General features: G+C 43.7%; 1 protein-coding gene across 2 annotated transcripts in view; it reads left to right on the top strand.

Moving 5' to 3' along the window:
• Positions 1–23,515, top strand: part of LRRD1 (leucine rich repeats and death domain containing 1) — a 248,333-nt gene that overhangs the window by 176,990 nt on the left and 47,828 nt on the right. For both annotated transcript variants that reach the window (XM_069211629.1, XM_069211628.1), the window contains one exon: positions 16,912–17,110. In XM_069211629.1, coding sequence (XP_069067730.1) covers positions 16,912–17,110 — 199 coding nt within the window. The remainder of the gene's footprint in view (positions 1–16,911; positions 17,111–23,515) is intronic.

Below are 23,515 nucleotides of genomic sequence, written 5' to 3'. Positions count from 1 at the left end.
GTACTGTAGGAGCTTCACTCGTCTCCTAGTTCAGCCTAAGCTGCTCTGCTAAGCTACCATTATCTATCAGCCTAAGCTGCTAGACACCCTATACACTAATAAGGGATACCTCGGCCTGGTGCAAGGTGTAAGTACCCCTTGGTACTCACTACAAGCCAGTCCAGCCTCCTACATTGGTTGTGCAGTGGTGGGATAAGTGCTCTGTAACTACTTACCACTTTTGTCATTGTACTTTTCATAAGAGAAAAATATACAAAACAAGTTCAGTGTATGTACACCTAACCAAAAAGTTTTGCATTTCTTTTCTCACTTCTTTTCTAAAGTGCTGAAAAGTACCTCTAACTTTCTAAAAAGTTCTTTAAAAGTTTTTAAAGTTTTTTTCTGTCTTTCCAAAAGTTCTGAAAAACTTTTTTCTCACTTTTTCTATCACTTAAACACTTTCTAAAAATGTCTGGCACAGGCCAAGCTGTTGATCTGTCCAAACTTGCTTATGATCACCTTAGCTGGAAAGGAGCAAGGAGTCTCTGCATAGAAAGAGGTTTAAGTGTAGAGAAGAATCCCCCTAGAGAACTGTTAGTGAATATGCTTGTTGAACAGGATACGGCCAGAGCTGGCACTACTGTTGAAAAGTTAGCTGATGGTTCCCACTCTGATTCTGGGGCACCCCTAGCAAAAGAGGTGGGAGGGAAACTTCCAAGCCTGCCCCCTAGCAAGCCACCTAGCATAGCTGGTACTGATGTAGAGTCACACCATACTGATAGTGTTGTCTCACATCACAGTAAGAGTATCCCTTCTCATCATAGTAGAAGTGCTGTTTCTGTTAGTCAAACTATTAGGGTGCCATCTGTTAGGGCCAGGTCTCCTTCTGTCCATTCTCACCATACTTCTGTTTCTAGGCATATCCCTCCCACCCACCCTGATGACAGAGTGTTAGAAAGGGAGCTCAATAGATTGAGAGTGGAGGAATCCAGGCTGAAGCTCAAAAAGCAACAGCTGGATTTAGATAGGCAGTCCTTAGAAATTGAAAGAGAAAGACAGAAAATTGGGTTTGAAACCCATGGTGGCAGCAGCAGTATTCCCCATAGTCATCCTGCAAAAGAGCATGATTCGAGGAATCTGCACAAGATAGTTCCCCCTTATAAGGAGGGGGATGACATTAACAAGTGGTTTGCTGCACTTGAGAGGGCCTGTGTTGTACAGGATGTCCCTCAAAGGCAGTGGGCTGCTATCCTATGGCTATCATTTAGTGGAAAGGGTAGGGATAGGCTCCTTACTGTGAAAGAAACTGATGCCAATAATTTTGCAGTTCTTAAGAATGCACTCCTAGATGGTTATGGCTTAACCACTGAACAGTACAGGATGAAGTTCAGAGAGACCAAAAAGGAGTCTTCACAAGACTGGGTAGACTTTGTTGACCATTCAGTGAAGGCCTTGAAGGGGTGGTTACATGGCAGTAAAGTTACTGATAATGAAAGCCTGTATAACTTAATCCTGAGAGAGCATATACTTAATAACAGTGTGTCTGATTTGTTGCACCAGTACCTGGTGGACTCTGATCTGACCTCTCCCCAAGAATTGGGTAAGAAGGCAGACAAATGGGTCAGAACAAGGGTGAACAGAAAAGTTCATACAGGGGGTGACAAAGATGGCAACAAGAAGAAGGATGGTAAGCCTTCTGACAAGGGTGGGGACAAATCTAAAAATGAGTCTTCATCAGGCCCACAAAAACACTCTGGTGGGGGTGGTGGGTCCAAATCCTCTTCAAATCAAAACAAAGAAAAGAAACCATGGTGCTATTTATGTAAAATAAAAGGCCATTGGACAACAGATCCCAGTTGTCCAAAGAAAAGCACCAAGCCTCCTACCACTACAACCCCTGCTGCTACACCTAGTGCCCCTAGTAATAGCAGTGGTGGTGGGAGCAAACCTACTAATAGCCAATCCAAGGGAGTAGCTGGGCTCACTTTTGGTAACTTAGTTGGGGTTGGTCTTGTTAGGGAGACCACAGAGGCTGTGTTAGTCTCTGAGGGGGCTATTGATTTAGCCATCTTGGTTGCTTGTCCCCTTAACATGGATAAGTACAAGCAACTACCCCTAATAAATGGTGTTGAGGTTCAGGCCTACAGGGACACAGGTGCCAGTGTTACAATGGTAATAGAGAAACTGGTCCACCCTGAACAACACCTACTTGATCACCAGTACCAAGTAACCGATGCTCACAACAACACACTTAGCCACCCCATGGCTGTTGTAAATCTCAACTGGGGGGGGGTTACTGGTCCAAAGAAAGTTGTGGTTGCCTCAGATTTACCTGTAGACTGTCTATTAGGAAATGATTTAGAGACATCAGCTTGGGCAGAAGTGGAGTTGGAGGCTCATGCAGCAATCCTGGGCATTCCAGGGCATATTGTTGCTTTAACCAGGGCTCAGGCCAAAAAGCAAAAAGGACAGGGTGACTTGGATCCTGGAAGAATGGACCAAGTGCTCCCTAAAGTTAGGGCTAGTAGAAGTAAAGCACTACCTACTATCCCTCCCTCTACAGTGGATTCAGCTTCTGAGGAAGAAGAATTTCCACCCTGTGCAGAACCTACACCAGAGGAGCTGGAAGCAGACACTGCTGAGCTTTTGGGTGAAGGGGGGCCTGCCAGGGAGGAGCGGAGTGTGGCACAGCATACCTGTCCCACACTAGAGGGTCTAAGACAGCAAGCTGTCAAACAAGCAAATGGGGATGTCAGTGACTCTCACAGAGTTTACTGGGAGGACAATCTTATGTACACTGAAGCAAGGGATCCAAAACCTGGAACTGCCAGGAGATTGGTGATTCCTCAGGAGTACAGAAAGTTCCTCCTAACTCTTGCTCACGACATTCCCTTAGCTGGACATTTGGGGAAAATGAAAACTTGGGACAGGCTTGTTCCCCTGTTTCATTGGCCTAGAATGTCTGAGGACACAAAAGAATTTTGTAAGTCCTGTGAAACCTGTCAAGCCAGTGGCAAGACAGGTGGCACTCCAAAGGCACCCCTTATCCCACTGCCTGTGGTTGGGGTTCCCTTTGAAAGGGTAGGGGTTGACATAGTTGGCCCCCTTGACCCTCCTACTGCTTCAGGCAATAGGTTTATCTTGGTGGTAGTGGACCATGCCACCAGATATCCTGAAACAATTCCTCTAAGGACCACTACAGCTCCTGCAGCGGCAAAGGCCCTCCTGGGAATCTTTTCCAGAGTGGGCTTCCCATAAGAGGTGGTATCAGACAGGGGAAGCAATTTCATGTCTGCTTACTTAAAGGCCATGTGGAAAGAGTGTGGTGTTACATACAAGTTCACCACACCCTATCATCCACAAACAAATGGACTGGTGGAGAGATTTAACGAAACTCTCAAAGGCATGATTATGGGACTCCCTGAAAAACTCCGCAGGAGATGGGATATCCTTTTACCATGCCTCCTTTTTGCTTACAGGGAGGTACCCCAGAAAGGAGTGGGCTTCAGCCCCTTTGAACTCCTATTTGGTCACCCTGTGAGAGGTCCTCTAACACTTGTTAAGGAGGGTTGGGAACAACCTTTAAAAGCTCCAAAGCAAGACATAGTGGACTATGTACTTGGCCTCAGATCAAGGATGGCTGAGTACATGAAAAAGGCCAGTAAAAACCTTCAGGCCAGCCAAGAGCTCCAAAAGCAATGGCATGACCAGAAGGCTGTTTTGGTTCAGTACCAACCAGGGCAGAAAGTGTGGGTCTTGGAGCCTGTGGCCCCAAGAGCACTCCAAGATAAATGGAGTGGACCCCACATAATTGTTGAGAAAAAGGGTGAAGTCACCTACTTAGTTGACTTAGGCACTGCCAGGAGTCCCCTTAGGGTGCTCCATGTCAATCGCCTGAAACCCTTCTATGACAGAGCTGATCTCACCCTGCTCATGGCAACTGATGAGGGACAGGAAGAAGAGAGTGACCCTCTCCCTGATCTCTTCTCTTCCACAGAACAAGATGCTCTAGTGGAAGGTGTAGTTTTAGCAGATTGTCTTACTGCCGAGCAGAAAGACCACTGCATAAATATCCTGGGTCAGTTTTCTGAACTCTTCTCTACTGTGCCAGGTACCACTTCTTGGTGTGAGCACACTATAGATACTGGAGACAGCTTGCCTGTCAAAAGTAAGATCTATAGGCAGCCTGACCATGTCAGAGACTGCATAAAGCAAGAGGTGCAGAAAATGCTTGAACTGGGAGTGGTTGAGCACTCTGAAAGTCCATGGGCTTCTCCTGTGGTACTTGTACCAAAACCTCATTCCAAAGATGGAAAGAAGGAAATGCGGTTTTGTGTTGACTACAGAGGTCTCAACCAGGTAACCAAAACTGATGCTCACCCTATAACCAGGGCAGATGAGCTCATAGATACACTGGCATCTGCCAAGTATCTAAGCACTTTTGACTTGACTGCAGGGTATTGGCAGATCAAACTATCAGAAGATGCAAAAGCAAAAACTGCATTTTCAACCATTGGAGGCCATTACCAATTCACAGTAATGCCTTTTGGATTGAAAAATGCACCTGCCACTTTTCAGAGGTTGGTGAACACAGTCCTGCAAGGGCTGGAAGCTTTTAGTGCAGCATATCTGGACGATATAGCTGTCTTTAGCTCCAGCTGGGATGATCACCTGGTCCACCTATGGAAAGTTTTAGAGGTCCTGCAAAAGGCAGGCCTCACTATCAAGGCTTCAAAGTGCCAGATAGGGCAGGGGAAGGTGGTTTATCTGGGACACCTGGTTGGTGGAGAACAGATTGCACCACTACAGGGGAAAATCCAAACTATTATAGATTGAACTCCCCCTACTACTCAGACTCAGGTGAGAGCCTTTTTAGGCCTCACTGGGTACTATAGGAAGTTCATAAAGAACTATGGCTCCATTGCAGCCCCTCTTAATGAACTCACTTCAAAGAAAATGCCTAAGAAGGTATTATGGACAGCAAACTGTCAGAAAGCTTTTGAGGAGCTGAAGCAGGCCATGTGCTCTGCACCTGTCCTGAAAAGCCCTTGTTACTCTAAAAAATTCTATGTCCAAACTGATGCATCTGAATTAGGAGTAGGGGCAGTCCTATCACAACTTAATTCTGAGGGCCAGGATCAACCTGTTGCTTTTATTAGTAGGAGGTTGACCCCTAGAGAAAAGCGTTGGTCTGCCATAGAGAGGGAGGCCTTTGCTGTGGTCTGGGCACTGAAGAAGTTGAGGCCATACCTGTTTGGCACTCACTTCATTGTTCAGACAAACCTCTACTTTGGCTAAAACAAATGAAAGGTGAAAATCCTAAATTGTTGAGGTGGTCTATATCCCTACAGGGAATGGACTATACAGTGGAACATAGACCTGGGAGTACCCACTCCAATGCAGATGGACTCTCCAGATATTTCCACTTAGACAATGAAGACCCATCAGGTAATGACTAGTCTTATTGTCCTTCGTTTGGGGGGGGGGGTTGTGTAGGAAAGTACCATCTTGCCTGGCATGTTACCCCCATTTTTCACTGTATAAATGTTGTTTTAGTTGTATGTGTCACTGGGACCCTGCCAGCCAGGGCCCCAGTGCTCATAAGTGTGCCCTGAATGTGTTACCTGTGTTATGACTAACTGTCTCACTGAGGCTCTGCTATCCAGAACCTCAGTGGTTATGCTCTCTCATTTCTTTCAAATTGTCACTAACAGGCTAGTGACCAATTTCACCAATTTACATTGGCATACTGGAACACCCTTATAATTCCCTAGTATATGGTACTGAGGTACCCAGGGTATTGGGGTTCCAGGAGATCCCTATGGGCTGCAGCATTTCTTTTGCCACCCGTGGGGAGCTCTGACAATTCTTACACAGGCCTGCCACTGCAGCCTGAGTGAAATAACATCCACGTTATTTCACAGCCATTTACCACTGCACTTAAGTAACTTATAAGTCACCTATATGTCTAACCTTTACCTGGTAAAGGTTAGGTGCAAAGTTACTTAGTTTGAGGGCACCCTGGCACTAGCCAAGGTGCCCCCACATTGTTCAGGGCAAATTCCCCGGACTTTGTGAGTGCGGGGACCCCATTACACGCGTGCACTACACATAGGTCAATACCTATGTGTAGCTTCACAATGGTAACTCCGAATATGGCCATGTAACATGTCTATGATCATGGAATTGCCCCCTCTATGCCATCCTGGCATTGTTGGCACAATCCCATGATCCCACAGGTCTGTAGCTCGGACCTGGGTACTGCCAAACTACCTTTCCCTGGGTTTTCACTGCAGCTGCTGCTGCTGCCAACCCCTCAGACAGGTTTCTGCCCTCCTGGGGTCCAGCCAGGCTTGGCTCAGGATGGCAGAACAAAGGACTTCCTCAGAGAGAGGGTGTTACACCCTCTCCCTTTGGAAAAAGGTGTCAGGGCTGGGGAGGAGTAGCCTCTCCCAGCCTCTGGAAATGCTTTCATAGGCACAGATGGTGCCCATTTCTGCATAAGCCAGTCTACACCGGTTCAGGGACCCCTCAGCCCTGCTCCGGCGCGAAACTGGACAAATGAAAAGGGGAGTGACCACTCCCCTGACCTGCACCTCCCCTGGGAGGTACCCAGAGTTCCTCCAGTGTGCTCCAGACCTCTGCCATCTTGGAAACAGAGGTGCTGCTGGCACACTGGACTGCTCTGAGTGGCCAGGGCCAGCAGGTGAAGTCAGAGACTCCTTCTGATAGGCTCCTTCAGGTGTTGCTAGCCTATCTTCTCTCCTAAGTAGCCAACCCCTCTTTTCTGGCTATTTAGGGTCTCTGCTTTGGGGATTTCCTTAGATAACGAATGCAAGAGCTCATCAGAGTTCCTCTGCCTCTCTCTCTTCACCTTCTGCCAAGGAATCGACTGCTGACCGTGCTGGAAGCCTGCAAAACTGCAACAAAGTAGCGAAGATGACTACTGCAACTCTGTAACGCTGATCCTGCCGCCTTCTCGACTGTTTTCCTGGTGGTGCATGCTGTGGGGGTAGTCTGCCTCCTCTCTGCACTAGAAGCTCCAAAGAAATCTCCCGTGGGTCGACGGAATCTTCCCCCTGCTACCGCAGGCACCAAAGAACTGCATCACCGGTACCCTGGGTCTCCTCTCAGCACGACGAGCGAGGTCCCTTCAATCCAGCAACTCTGTCCAAGTGACTCCCACAGTCCAGTGACTCTTCAGTCCAAGTTTGGTGGAGGTACGTCCTTGCCTCCCCACGCCAGACTGCATTGCTGGGAACCGTGACTTTTGCAGCTACTCCGGCCTCTGTGCACTTCCGGCGGAAATCCTTTGTGCACAGTCAAGCCTGGGTCCACAGCACTCTAACCTGCATTGCACGACTTTCTAAGTTGTCCTCCGGCGACGTGGGACTCCTTTGTGCGACTTCGGGTGAGCACTGTTTCACTCCTCTTCGTAGTGCCTGTTCCGGCACTTCTGCGGTTGCTGCCTGCTTCTGAGAGGGCTCCTTGTCTTGCTAGGCGCCCCCTCTGTTCCCTGATGCAATTGGCGACATCCTGGTCCCTCCTGGGCCACAGCAGCATCCAAAAACGCTAACCGCACGACTTGCAGCTAGCAAGGCTTGTTGGCGGTCTTTGTTCAGAAAAACACTTCTGCACAACTCTCCACGGCGTGGGGGATCCATCCTCCAAAGGGGAAGTCTCTAGCACTTGTCGTTCCTGCAGAATCCTCAGCTTCTACTGTCCAGTAGCAGCTTCTTTGCACCCACAGCTGGCATTTCCTGGGCATCTGCCCATCTCCGACTTGCTTGTGACTTTTGGACTTGGTCCCCTTGTTCCACAGGTACCCTCGACTGGAAATCCATCGTTGTTGCATTACTGGTTTGTGTCTTTCCTGCAGAATTCCCCTATCACGACTTCTATGTCCTTTGGGGAACTTTAGTGCACTTTGCACTCACTTTTCAGGGTCTTGGGGTGGGCTATTTTTCTAACCCTAACTGTTTTCTTACATTCCCAGCGACCCTCTACAAGGTCACATAGGTTTGGGGTCCATTCGTGGTTCGCATTCCACTTTTGGAGTATATGGTTTGTGTTGCCCCTATCCCTATGTGTCCCCATTGCATCCTATTGTAACTTTACATTGTTTGCACTGTTTTCTAATACTATACTGCATATTTTTGGTATTGTGTACATATATCTTGTGTATATTTGCTATCCTCATACTGAGGGTACTCACTGAGATACTTTTGGCATATTGTCATAAAAATAAAGTACCTTTAATTTTAGTATATCTGTGTATTGTGTTTTCTTATGATATTGTGCATATGACACTAGTGGTACTGTAGGAGCTTCACTCGTCTCCTAGTTCAGCCTAAGCTGCTCTGCTAAGCTACCATTATCTATCAGCCTAAGCTGCTAGACACCCTATACACTAATAAGGGATACCTGGGCCTGGTGCAAGGTGTAAGTACCCCTTGGTACTCACTACAAGCCAGTCCAGCCTCCTACAGTTATGGTCCGTATTTCTGAGCTTTTAGCCCGAGCCTCGGTCTTGTATTGGTTGCGCTTAAACTGCAATCTTCATGGCGGATCATATCTGAGAGCTGTGTTGGAATGTCTTCTGTAGGGAGAATCCATCTTAATCCCTCAGCAAACTATTGAGAATCTGCCTAAACAACTTTTGCCTTGAACATCTTTGGCTAGAACTAGATCATATTACCAGCGCTACTGCTGTCATGGTCAAAAAAGCATTTCTGCACATTAACCTCAAGGCTTGCATTGGCTCAGCACGCTCGTCCATTTTAACCCGCAATTATTTGCACATAAAACACACCCTGGGCATGGAACAACACTTGAACGACATCAGCCCCAAAGCACGTCACACTTTACGCCTAAAATTCTGCCTAGGCATTATTCCCATTAAAAGTTATATTGTTAAATTCTCCAACAGTTGCATCAAGTCTGAATCCTGTGGTTGTGAAGTGCGTGGTAAGGATTCAATAATGCACTTTATGCTATTTTGCACTAAGACTTAGCATTTATGTACTTAATTGCTTATCACATTGTTCAAACAGTTCTCGTTTGCAACTTGCACAGAAGCACTAGCACTTTGCGCTTAATTAGAGTCAAGAGTCATTTACAAACCTGTGGCTAGTTGCTTACATCATGGAAGCCTGGTTTGCAACGCGGAGAGCCCATTCTATGATTATTGATTAGCCATAGTTACATCTAATTGGGACAGCTTTTATTACCTTTATTTTTTAATCAGTATACTCCTTGTAATTGTAAAGTTTATAAGTAACATGTTATTTTAGTATCTTATGGCATACATATGCTAATAAAGAGATATATGACTACAGGGTAAATGCAGGCTGTGGTAGGTGAGAAGTGTATGAATGCAGGGTGCACAGTTGGTGAGTGGTGCATCTGTATAAGTGCAGGGTGGGAGGTGTGCCCATGCGAATGCAGAGTGAGCAGCATTCTTGTGTGAGTCCAGCATGTCGTACATTAAAGCCACACTTATTGGCATTGCCAATGTTTGCGCAGTATTGTTCTGTATCCACTTTTTGCTCCCCCGCAAATTATACCTTTTGAGAGTTTTTTGGGTCAGTGTCTCCCAAAACTCCACATCATAGTCTGCCCCCTTTGTTAAAAGAAACTCCATTTGGTCACACATAAGAACTCTTAAGTTGTTCCTTCAGATAGTCCTTCTTTTTTTACATTGTGGGACTTGAGTTCCTGTAGTCGCAATGGGGAAATCAAAACTACATGGACCAGAATGCAAAAAATTAAGCCAACAGTGGATAAGATACCCATTCTTGCAATTGGACAACTTTAGAACTGGGATACAGGATATTCTTTTTGTGTACTATAGGAAACTGAGAGCACCCCTCTCTGTTTGACTCTATCCACAGATACTTTACTGGAATCAGGCTAAAAAAACATAAAAACCATTGCTTCAATAACTCACACCTCAGCCTGAGTTGGTGTATTGGGCAATGTTCCCTACAGTGCAGTTTTAGAGACTTTGAGAGATTTTGCTGATGAACAGGTGTTAATGGAGATAATATCATCTTCCAGTGCAAGGGAGCGGTGATCCCTCCATGGTGTGTCAAAGGCGATGCTGTTGCTGTTGTGTGTGCTTTATCCCTATGAAGACTCTGCAGCTTTTATGTATTCCTATGATGTTCTTGTGATCCTTCATCACCACACTGACACACAAATGCACCTCTGAATAAATAATCCCTCAAACTCTCAGCACCGTGGTAGGCTCAGGAGCTCATTGAGAACAATAGAGCCATTCATGGACAAGAAAATAAATAGACACAAATCCCCAAAGATCTAGTACAATTCAAAATAATCTGTCCTGCTCAAAGGTTCCTCACTATATCACAAAAGAGGGGGAGGGAGCCAATCTATGCCAAACCCTTCTCCTCTCATCACAAGTGAACACACATCAAACGGTTTCCGCAATTATAATTAGTATTGCTTTTTGTCTACACAGAGATTTGTCTGGGAAAAGCAAGGTCCTCATGCACATTGAGACCTGGCATGCTTCATCATTGGGCTTCCCACATCCTGTACCCACAAGAGGCCAAGGCGAGCTATTGACATGGAGTGTGGGAGTGAGGATTTTGTTTTAATTCTTTAAAGTGGAAGATATATATTCCACGCGAACTAAAGAGAGATGTAGTAATAGAAGATTAAAACTCCCTAGAGCTGTCCTAACCCATTCATTTATTAGTGGATGCCCTGATAGGATTAAAAAATAAACGAGGATGAGACCAGGGAGATTATTAACACTGTCATCTCATCATGGTTGCCATGAAGATGATAGAGTTACTTATCTCCCCGGTTTAACAAAAAACTTAAAGAAACCTTTCTCCCACACTGGGCCCTGCATTACCCAGAAAGATCTCTATGTAGGCAAAAGGCAATTCTAATGATAATTTTGGAACCCTTTTATGTTTGCCCATTACCTCAGCCAAAGCTGTCTTCTACAAAAACACCACCAACAACAAGCCATAACCAGAAAAACAGAAGCAAGTGGTCTTCAAGTTAGTGAAGCACTGCCCCAGTCTCCCTTTGGACTGTCCAGTCCCTCATTCACTTGACAAGAGCAATGCATTAAGCATTGTTCAATAAGAATATAAATAAGAACGTGTCCATATCAAGACAACAAGTAGGTATTCACCCTGCCTCCAATCCCCCATGAATAACCTTCAATTTCCACACGCATACTACCTCCCTCAAGGCCGCCACCTATTAGGAAGACATTCTAATTGCACGCCATCCTGACTCAAAACCTGCCTCGTCCTATTCAGAACTGGATGTCCAGCACTTACTTAAAACTCAAGCCAACTAAATCAGAGTTGATAGCATGTATTCCACGTTTTTCAGGACTACCATACAGATTATGGTGCTTAATGCACTAAAAACTACATGGTAGGAAAAATACGGTACACCTTTCCCCTGTTAAATTCTGCCAGGTTTAACCTGCTGAAATATGACGAAGAGTGAGTTATTTTGGAATCGAAGCCAAAGTATTTGCCAGGATTTGCTCTCACCAGCTGAGAAAAAAAATGCTTACTGACAAAGTGCGACATCTTTTGGGTTCTGTGCAACCACCTTTGAACCAAACAATGTGATGCACACAGATTGAGAGAAATAGAGAAAGGAAAAGAGGGAACAAGTCAGAAAGAGAGAAAGATTAAGGAAAGTGTGTGAAAGTGGAACTCATGACTTACATCGCTTCTGATGGGATTGCTCCCATGGAGATATCAGTTTACAGGGCAAAGGCTGCTTTTAGACCCATTTTTGTGTCAAGTGGTATACATTGTTTATTTAGGCCGAAGCCTTCCAGACAGCAGCGCTGTCTAGTTTGTTAAAGACACTCTGGGGACATTCAGAAAGCTTCCCTGGGGAATGCATTTCGCTCGTTGCTTATCATTGGCTTTGTGGTTTCTAACTCACATGTTCTGCCCTTCTATTTGCTATGTGTCTTGAAGACTGGGAAATAACCAATAACCCAGAGACCCGGGTATATAATGTATTGGACCTAAATGGTCCTCAAGAGGGAAGTGTTACCCTTGACTTCCACGGTTACTCTATTAAATATTGAGTGTGTAGAAGGAAAGAAAGGGAAATATACAATTTTATTCAGTACCAAAAAAGCTTGACATAAAAATAATAATATATAAATATAAGGTGCGACTGGAAAAAATAATAATAATGCCAATATTTCAAAGCACAGATTATCACCAGAGGAGCTATCTATACTAGCAAGGGTCTCTCTTTTGTACTCACTTCCAGGACAAACATTTTTTTAAATCAAAATAGAAATGATAAAAATATTTAGGACGATTTGTTTGAATCACTTTTTTGCCAATGAAGGACCACCCCTACAAACGGATACGACAGGCTTAAGACCACCATCCACCTTCCTATCCCCATCACGTACCATGCCTAATCAATATAGCCATCAGTAATCTAAAGAAAAATACAGAGATAGTCATCAAAGCCGCGGACAAGGATGGTGGCATAGCCATTCAGGACACACTAGATTATCGTAATGAGATTCTAACAATTGAGTGATGACACTTGCTATAAAAAGATTGGAAGTGATCCTACAAAACAAATTCAATCTTTGATAGCCAACACTACTAAAAAAGGTATGGAACAAGGGTTCCTCAGTCGCAATGAACATTTGTTCTTAAACAAAGAACACCCTAGAATTCCTGTGATCTATACTCTACCCAAGATCCACAAGAATCTAGAAAAACCACCGGGAAGTCCGATTGTCTCTGTTTGCGGTTCTATTTTGGAACCTTTATGCCAGTATATAGATGTCTTTTTAAAACCCTTTGTGCCAAGTACCCCATTCTACATCAGGGACAAAGCACATTTTATCACCATGACAGAGGGTATGTCCTTTGAGGTTTCTATTGACCTACTGGTCACACTCGATATACAATATTTAAATACCAGTATTCCCCAACTGATGCTCTTAGCATAATTTCTGAATGGCTAGAAACACGTGACCAACCCGTGAAGGTACCAACGTGGTTCCTGTTAGATTTATTAGAAATAGCCATGACTAAGAATTTTTCCCGTTTGATTGTTGTTACTACTTCCAGACCAAGGGAGTGGCAATGAGAGCTGGCTTTGCTCCAGATTTGGCAAACCTGTATTATGAGAAACAAAATATTTTGCCATGAAAACCCATTTGTAAGCAAAATCCTGAAATGGTGTTGGTAAATCGATTATGTTTTTCTAATTTGGAGGGGTACGGTACCACAACTACATTTGTTCCATCAATGGCTTACCTCCAGATCAAATGATATACAATTCACAATGAAACACAGCAAGGACCACATTTCCTTCTCAGATGGTTCTCCACAATTAAAGATACATTGGAAGATGGTTTTTCCAACTATTTGGGCAAAGTTGAGTTCCGTTCACAGGCCCCCTCCAACCACTAGATGATAATAATCTCATTACTCACTCGCTTTTCCCACACGTTGGTTAGTTTTAAAGTTTAAAAAAAATTCCTGGTTGGACCAGTCTGTACAATAATTACTTGTGCATGTTGATGCCATCCACGATTTGCGCTCGCCTTATTCCAGAATTTTCTGTCCACGACACGCGGTGTCTTTTTTCACCATATAACAATAATTAAAACGTTTTGCACATAATGGTTGCATGTCACATGTGCATGTTGGTTATGAGGCATCCCCCACTAGATCGAACGCAATTATGTAATTTCTTCTAAATGATGGCTGTTTTATGTGCCCTTTTTCGACATACGGTAATACCTTTATAATTTTAGAATAATAAGAATGCCCTTTCTCCTGGACCCCGTGTGGACCATTGGAGGAGATCAATAAGGAAGATTTTTGGTAAACCTTTTTTGGTCCTTTTGAGTGTTTATTTAAAAGGGTTTTAGGCTTTATACTCACACTTGGCATCCTTTCGTTTCAAAGAGTCTCCACTCAATTTTATCGTCCCGATGATGACCCTGCACTGATTAATCTGGATATAGGGTCGAAACGTCATCAGAATACATAACTGCGGACTTGCTTTCAAATTTATTACATGTGGATAGCTAAAGGCTAGATATCCCAGGACAACATTATTATTATTTTTTCCAGCCACATGTATATGTATATAACACCGGTGCACTTTTTCACTTTGTCACTTTGCACTGCTCTGTCACCATACGGGAGCACCTTATTTTTATATTATTATTTTTACATCATTTCAAGTTTTTTTATACTGAAACATTTTTTATATTTCCCTTTCTTTTCTTCTACACACTATATATTTAATAGAGTAACCGTAGAAGTCAAGGGTAACACTTCCCCCTTGGGGATCATTTGTGTCCAGTTCCTTCTAGTTGCTGGCTTTATTTGTTTTAGGTTGTCCAGGGTGAGTTTGTCCCTTCCAAGGAGCAATGCCATTACATACCAACTCCCCTTGTATTCTTCCATGAGTGCCTCTTTCTGCAAAAGAGGCCTGTACATCTTGTTCTTTTCCTGTCACATTTGCTGTGCATTCAAAGACAAATGTCAGGCTCTGTCTTCTGAGGGAACTTGGTGTCTATGTTTCTTTCTCTGACTTCATAGTGAGAGGATGTATGTGACAAACTTGCTGCATACTGGGGGTAGGGAGGGTTTTGTTCCTAGGACACAGTATTTAAGTGAACTGTGCAAGAATGTCAGAATATACCAGAATTAGGAACTCACAAATTAAGCACATTTTTTTGTTAATGCCGATGTGTGTTGAAAACAAATATTTTAATATGATGAAAACACATCACTACACTAGGTGATGGCATTTCCATGCATTATCGTTTGTGAGCTCTATAGTTTTATTAGTAAAACTGTATGTGGAATTGTAATGGTCATTTCAATTGAAAATGTGTTGTCTGTAATGGCAGTGTTCTACTACACCATGCATACTCCACTCTACGCCACTCCACTCTACTCTGCACTACTCCACGCCAGTGCACTCTACTCTGCACCACTCCACTTTACCCACTCCATGCCACAGCACTCTCTGCCACTGCACTCTACTCAGCACCACTACACTCTACGCCACTTCACTCTACGTCTCTAATTTATACCACTTAACTCTATATCTCTCTACGCCAATGCACTCTATGCCACTCTACACCACTGCACTATTTGCCACTGCACTCCACACCACTCCAATAAAGGCTACTCCAGTCTACTCTGCACAACTCCGCTCTACACCATACTGCAACACTGCACTCTATGTCAATACTCTCTACGCCAATGCACTTTACTCTGTAACACTCAACTATATGCTCCTGTACTCTACGCCAATCCACTGTACTTCACGCTACTCTGAAACAGTGTACTCTATGCCACTGCACTCTACAGTGCCCTACTCCACTCTGCGCCACTCCACTGTATACCACTCCACTGGAATTACTCTAATCTAAACCACTGCACTTTATGCCACTGCATTCTACACATCTGCACTGTATGTCAATACACTCTACGCCACTGCACTCTACTCTGCACCACTGTACTCTACACCACTCTACGCCAATGCAGTCTACACCACTACACTCTATGCCACTCTACTCTGCAACACTGCGCTCTCTGCCACTGAACTCTACGCCACTCTACTCTGTACTACTGTTCTCTATGCCAATGCATTCTATGCCACTCTACTATATGCCACTCTACTGTACTCTATACTACTCCACTCTACGCCACTGAATTCAATGTCACTCTACCCTGCATCACTATAGTCTGTACCACTGCACTTTACTACGCACCACTCTAATCTATGCCACTGCATTCTAAGCCTCTGAATGCTATGCTGCTGCATTCTACCTCAATATACTCTGCAACGCTCTACGCCAATGCACTCTACACCAGTCCACCCTACTCTACGCCACTCCAAGCCACTGCACTCTACTCTTCACCACTGTATTGAATGCCACTGCACTCTACGCCTTTCTAATCAACACCACTCTATTCTATGCCACTGCACTCTACAACTCTCTACACCATTGCACTCTACAACACTCTACTCTGCAGAACTGCACTCTAAGTCACTCTACTCTGCACTACTGCATTCTATGCCACTGCACTCTACAACACACCACTCTGCATCACTCCACTCTACGCCACTGCACTCTGAAGTACTCCACTCTACGTCTCTGCACTCTATGCCACTGCACTCTATGGCATTATATTCTACTCTGCACCACTCTTCAACACTCTACTCTGCACAACTCTATGCAACTGCACTCTGTGCCATTCTGCTCTGCACCATTTCACTCTATGCCACTGCACTCTACACCACTCTACTCCACTCTACTCTACTCCACTCTGCACCACTGCACTCTACGCCACTGCACTCTACTCTACTCCACTCTATGTGATTGCACTCTATGCCACTCCAATACACAACACTCTATGCCATTCCACTCTATTACACTCCTCTCCACCCTTCTCAACGCCACTCAACTCTATGCCACTAACTTTTAGCCATGATGAAGAGCAGCCATGCCGGTGTACAACATGGCTAAATACTTTGGCAAAGCCATAAGCTCTTGAATAGGCGAGACCTTTTGGCTTTGACAATGCCTGTTTTTTTCTAGATACGCCTATTCACTAAGAAGTGATTATTTCTTGTTCAAGCAGTGCTATTAGGAGACTGTGGCCCTATTGTATGTCAGCTATGAAAATGCTAATGAACAATATCAATCGTCAAAAATAACTTTTCATCTGTTCTTTATTTTGTTTACAGCAAAGGCTGGAGATCTGCATGCTAATACTTACCGTAGATAATTGTTCATAAACATATACTATTTACATAATTTTTTAACTTTATGTGATTACTAGGTCAGAGAATGATCTGTTTATTTGCAGCAACATCGCTACATATTAAATAACTTGTAAATATTTATTTCAGCTCACTGAACTGCCAGAAGAACTTCATAATCTGGAAGCCTTGAAGGAGCTTGATGTCTCATTTAATGCATTAAAACATATTCCAGATAATATTGGGGAACTGAAAAAGCTGGCCTTGTTAAAAGCAACAAGCAACAACCTACGTCAGCTTCCAAAATCCATTGCATTACTGAATAACCTGCAGAGGATTGATCTGAAAGGTAGGTCTTTATTTGTTGCAGTACTTTGAACACCCTTATTTCCTATGAGCCTTATCGTAATACCAAGGCAAATGTAGGAATTATACACCCTGCCTAACTCTTATTCTCAAACCACAAGTGCCCTGTAGGTAGCCTGGGGCCTATTTTGGGATTGGAAACTGTGTTTTTTTAAAACGTTGCTGATACTGAACGTTGCATGGAAGTAAGGTACACGAGTATCCATATGCTGCTCCGTCTGGGCACGCACCCTCACCGGTTCACTTTGCTCTTCCAGTTAGTGTGGGTTGCAACTTGCCCTTCTCGAGCCCAGTAAATCCATACCAAAGGGGCCTCGTCTAGCCTTTTATTTTGGTCTTTTTTTGTTTTCTTCTCGTTTTAGCAATTCTTTTTGCCTTTGTACCACATGCAGGTTTCAGCAGCTTACCAGCATTCTTTCTTACCTAGTTAAGAGCCAACTGGTTTACTCCTGCAACTATCAGAATGGTGGCGGTCGCCAGTAGGTAGTTATAGTTAGGACCTAGTTTCCATTAAAAAAGCATTTTTTGAATTGCCTATATCTTTGGCACCATTTGACAAATCTTCACAATATTTTCCAAACAAAGTGTGCCTGAGAATCATATTGTGCATGGGAAGTTTCCGAGAAAAAGGGAGAGGTAAAAAAAAGTGTATTTCTATTTTAATTCCCTTAGGGATTTTGAACACGACTACAGCCCGAACTGCTGGATGGAATTACACCAAATTTGGCAGAAAGGATGCTCCTGGTCCAAAAATAAGCCTTTTTCTTATTTGGTGTAAATCCATTAGGTAGTTTTTGAAATATTAAAAGAAAAACAAATTTGTATATCTGGGGTCGCGAAGGCTTCACAAATACTCCTGAATTTGAGCAGAGATCTGATTGGCTGCCAACACTTCAACCAGGGAGTGTTGGCAGCCATTTTGAGACTCGGTTTCAGCTAAGTCTAAAAAAATCAAACTAAAAAAAAATGAAAAGGGGGTAGGGTACTGTTACCCTTCCCCTCTGGGTAATGTTTGGTAATCACTTTCATCATTTTCAAAACCTTCTTCAGACATCATCAGTGGCATTTCATCCAAAGGGGAAGTTTCATCATCTACCTCATACCTGTTACTCTGCCTCTCTGCTGTCCTGTAATAGGCTGCTCGCTTCTGAGCGCTACGCACCGGCCTTGTTTTGTACAAGAAAAGGACTATTTTAGTCTGTAATCAATACATGTCTGCTCTTTCGCGTATGCCTTGAGAAAGCCCCGGCAAATACATAGCCAGAGGGGGCGAAACACGTGTTGGCTGATTCTCCTTTTTCCTTGGATATTATATAATGTTTGGACCTTGGACCGTATACCCTGTTTTGTTAACCAGTGACTGATTGTATAACTGGGACTACATTGTCTGCATAACAATAAAATCAATAACTTTCAAAGTGGGACTTCACCTTTTTTGCATACTGCTTTGCATTAGAGGACGTGGGTCCCTGTCCTCTGGTCAAGTCCACTAATCCATAAAACAGGCATCCATACAGTGGATACTAGTGGTTCTAGGGCCCTTCCGTCTTTGGAGCTGCTGTTTGTTGTTTACCCTTCCCCTCTAGCCTTGGTGCAGGGGTCCACCAGGGACACCACAAAGCTTAAAAGTATTTTTTTTTAATCATGGCAAAAATCACAGCAAATCTGCAAATTTCACTGTGATTTAAAAAAAAAAAAACAAGCATAGTCTCCCACACTTGCTTTTTTTTTGCCCCTGGATGGGCCAGGTCCCGGGGACGTAGCATAAAAATAGTAGGGGGGCGCATGATGCCCCCCTTCTAGGGCTTATAAAAGCCCCAGGGACTGCCACCTCCCCAGAACAAATCTTTATAAATTAATGTGGGAGGTTCCCACGCCCCCCCCCCCACCAACAGTCCCGGGGACCGCCACCTCCCCATGGAACTTAAAAATATGTATGCAGGTGGGACCCCTGGGTGCCGTGCTACAGGGACCGCCACTTCCCTGGGGCAAATCATCCTAAATTCTCGAGGGACCTGCGCGATCCCCCCTGCAGCCCTGGGGACTGCCACCTCCCCAGGGCTAAATATAAAATGAATGCAGGGGTCTGCATGGTCCCCTCACAGCCCCAGGGACTGCAAACTCCCGGGGGCAATTCATTCAATTTAAGATGGGGGGGTCGCATGGCCACTCCGCTGCCTCGGGACTATCACCTCTCTGGGGCTGAAATAAATTAATGTAGGGGGTCCATCACGGACACCCAAACCACCTCCGCAGAAAACTGAGTTTTCATCTGTTTCTCTGCATGCAAATATGCATGCAAAGAAACAGATGAAAGCATTGCTCCTGCAAGCAGGGAGCTGCTATTTAACTCGTGCCCTAAGGTACCTATAACATGTGGCCTCGCCACGCACTGCTAATTACCCCAGATATTACAGCACTCATGACAACTTCCAGTATGTCTTTAAAATATGAATTAAACATTAGTAATCAAATTATTGAAGAAAAAAACTGCATGGTGTGGGTGCTAGTTATAGTTACCTTAGGGCGTGAGTTATAGTTACTTGAACTAACTCTAATTATAACTGCTGAATTTCAGTGGTTTTGTGTGAGTAAATTCAGAACCTAACTATAACGTCCCTGTAACCCTTGGTTTGTTAAGTGAGATGTTTTTCTCTTTTGCTGCAAATGCTGTAACTTTCCAGAAGCTTTTTGTTAGCTAGTGAATAGGCATTTTTTTGTATTAGACAACTTATAGTAGGGTTCCCACCGGGAGGAGAGTAGACAACAGGAAGGAATATTTGTGGGAAGAACTGTCTGAAGTGCAAAATGTGAATGAAGTCTCTTTTCAAGTGCTTGTGTCTGCAGCGCATTGTGCTGACATGAGAAATTGGGGAGTTTACTGAAATCCTGTTGAATGTTGCGAGCAAAGAAAGTGAAAGAAGTTACCATCTAGAATACTGTGTGTTTAAATTAGCCTGTGTTCCTAGAGTAGAGGGGGCATCTTTCACTCGCTGGGGACCCTTCTCTGAGTCTCTTGAGACTATGCGCCTGACTAAGATCTTGGCAGATGAAATACTTTGTCACAAACGTGATGGAGAGTCCGCCTGGGGATTATGATTTCCGTGGGATATAATGGAATCGTAATATGGCAGAGGGGAGTAACCCCATCAGCCAAGATTGTAATCAGGCCTTGTATGTCTCTTCGTGGGAGATTGCTTGGTCTATTCCTGTTTATTAGATGTCTGCTGCTGCTGATTAATAGCTGAGAATACGTTCCAGCTTGATCCTTTCTTTTAATTGATGTGCAAACGCTTTATGCTTGTACATTTATTCTCTCACCAGAACTTTTTATTGAGTTTCTGAACTGCCACTAATTCTATTCCATTCAAATTTAATTTTAGGTTAAGCAAAATTGCTTTATGGAACATGCTTGCTGTATTATTACAATATTAACTGTTATACGTATGGACATTGTATTCTTTCTTATTTGAAATATTGATTATTGGATTCTATTCACTTTTCATGCTGATGATTAAAAGGCTAATTCCTATTGAATAAATAAGGAAAACGTAAGAAATCGATAAATAAAACCATTTAGCTCACACAATTTTTTGTATTGACTGTAATCAAAATCTTCAGAGATTTTATTGCTTATATTGTTTGATGTAGATGATCACTCCTTTACAATTCACCTTATCTACGAGCAAAGATCCATTTGACTAGTGGCAGGGTTTATTTACTGATTACACCCAAAGATTAAGGTACAAAATACCCGCTCCGTCAGATCTTTCCTCCTACTTTGGAGCAGGACGCTTCTGACACTCCATCAGGTTTGAAGGTAGTTTGTGCCAGACCCTTTCATTGCAGAGGTATCCTTAGGCCATAAATCTCTGTGGAAAGGTTGGCTTCATGGAGAACATTTTAAACTTTTCAGAAAATGCAACCCTGGATCCAACGTACAATGAAATGACATATTCCAGCTGCGTAAATAGTGGGTTTGCCAATGCGTTGTCAGGGCACCTGATGTTGAATTCCTACCTGGACACATGGAGTGTCAAGCCAAGGGCCATAAATCCAGCATCAGCCCCTTCTGCAGTATGATGTACAGCTCTGTTTTTTCTGCAGGTCCTTCCAGCACCACTATTGGTGCATACACTGACAGCTTCAGTATCAGTGCCTCCTGCCCACTGTTTACTGCCTGGTGTTCTAAGCACTAATTCTGTGTATCTGTTACAAATCCACCGACCTACTCTCACAAGAAGCTTAGAGGGTAGATATGAACAGAGGCCTAGAAACTAATAATGCTGGACCAGTGAGTTGAGGTGGGGGGTTCATCCAATTACAAACATTGTTTTCCCTTTTGGCAAAATGGCTTCTGGTGCTTTTCATTTAATCATTTAGACACGTTCTACTTGCCTAGCGAATTAGAATAATTTGGCTGCCATAGCTTCAGCTGCTCCAAATTGTTTGCGCTCCAAGTACTTAAGCAGGTGCAGGTACTCTAGCACCTTCCAATTCTGCTTTTGCCAGTTCAACAACAAATACAGGGTGCCTAAGGACATTGTATTGTTATACAGGAAAACTCTTAGCTTAGTCTCTAGTGGTGATGAAAGTTTCCCTGAATGGAAAAGCTTTGTGTTGCCACTTAGAAAGAGAATCTAAGGCCCTCATGTATAGTTTGGTGTGTGGGCAGCTGCTGGACTACTGTCTGCCACATTTAGAGACCTCCGCCAGCCAGACAGGGAGCTCTGTTCCTTCAAAGGAGCCACTGTAGCTCATCGGAAGGCTCCGAGTTTACTGAGTGGCCGCCATCTTTTATGTGGCTGCTCAGCAAACGTTTGGTTTTATTAAAGCAGGAGTTTGTTTTTTGTAAAGGAAAGCACAAATGACCCTGACACCCTAAAAGTTTTTTTTTAACGGGGTGTGGGGGTCATTTTCATTTTTCTATTTCGGACCACCAGACTTTTCCTAATAGTCCTGAATAGGCAAAAATTACATCAGACCATCAGCTGTACATAATGCAGATCGGCTGATGTACCAATGGCCCAAGTCCGTTTGGCTGTTGGTGTAAGGTTTCCACCACTGGCAGAAACATGATGCTCCACTAGACTCTAAACGGGAGCACACAGTTTGTTAGTCTGGCAAACAGGGTGCTCTGCCACATTTGTGGAGAAGAACCCTATCCCCCAAACTCTAAATCAGACCCCAAATCTTTGGAACTGTGGAAAGGAAATATATTTAATCAGGTTGTCTGCAACATAGAAAAGCTCTCATCCCTGCAAATATGATGAACTATGGTTTGCACTGGTGGCGCAAATTGAACTGCTTTGCCTGCTTGCTCCCTAAACTCCGGGTGGAGTAGAAATGTATCCTCAGTCTTGGGAATGAAGCAACTGAGCAGAAGATGCTGATTTTTCTCTACCTTAAAGACATTGCTACTTGTTCCATTAATCTAGTCTCTGTATGTGACAGAATGTGTTCTTAATTTTTTTCAAACTTAAAACAGGAGGCCCAGGAGGGCTAAGTCATATATTTGCTGTTTAAGAATAAGAACCATGTGGATTACGTTAATGAGCGAGGTGCCGGAACAGTGCAACATTAACATGGTTGTATCCAAAGTGCTGAGCTTGCCAGAAGTCCTAGCTAGGCCCAAATCATTTTTCCAGTTCCAGCCTTCAGTGCAGGCAAGGAACATATGTTTGTCCCTTGCCGTACTCCCTCATGCCAAATGCACCTTAGACATTTGAAGTTTCATCTGCTGGAGACCCTGCATCATTCATCAGAAACAGTTAAGTATATTGATTTTACTATACATTGCATTATATATATATATATATATATATATATATATATATATATATATTTTTTTTTTTTTAAACCTCTATTTTTCGTTTTCAACATATAATACATCAATAGCAGCAGCATTGGGTGTGGTATACATATTTGTCTTCACCCAACATGTTAGGGGTTTTGAATAGTACATCATCTGGCAATCCTGAATTCTGTTGATTCCATGTTGCAGCTGGGATCACATAATTATCACACACTCAAACCCTCCCAACTTTTATGGGGGCTTAGCTCCCCCCACTGACTAAAGCGTTCCATCCTCTGTGCTCGCACTCATCATCACTTTCCGTAGTCTGCATTCCTGCATTTGTGTCTAAGAAGGAGTCACACACATCCCTCCATGCCACCACATCATACTCTAATTTTTCATCTTGTCTATTTTTCTTCATACGTATCTCCTCGGCTCGTGCCAATTCCACCATATCCTTATGCCAGTGGGTGTATACGAGTGCACGTTGCCCCATCCGTGTAATGGCCACTCTATGTTGTGCTAGAACTAGTGCTATTTGTAGGAATTTATATTTCATTTTTTGACCAGCCGGCCTTTTAACGTGTCCCA

This window comes from Pleurodeles waltl, chromosome 10, assembly GCF_031143425.1.
Source record: "Pleurodeles waltl isolate 20211129_DDA chromosome 10, aPleWal1.hap1.20221129, whole genome shotgun sequence".
Taxonomy (NCBI): Eukaryota; Metazoa; Chordata; class Amphibia; order Caudata; family Salamandridae; genus Pleurodeles; species Pleurodeles waltl.
The sequence above is the reverse complement of the archived record's forward strand: the minus strand, read 5'-3'. Positions and strand labels throughout refer to the sequence as shown.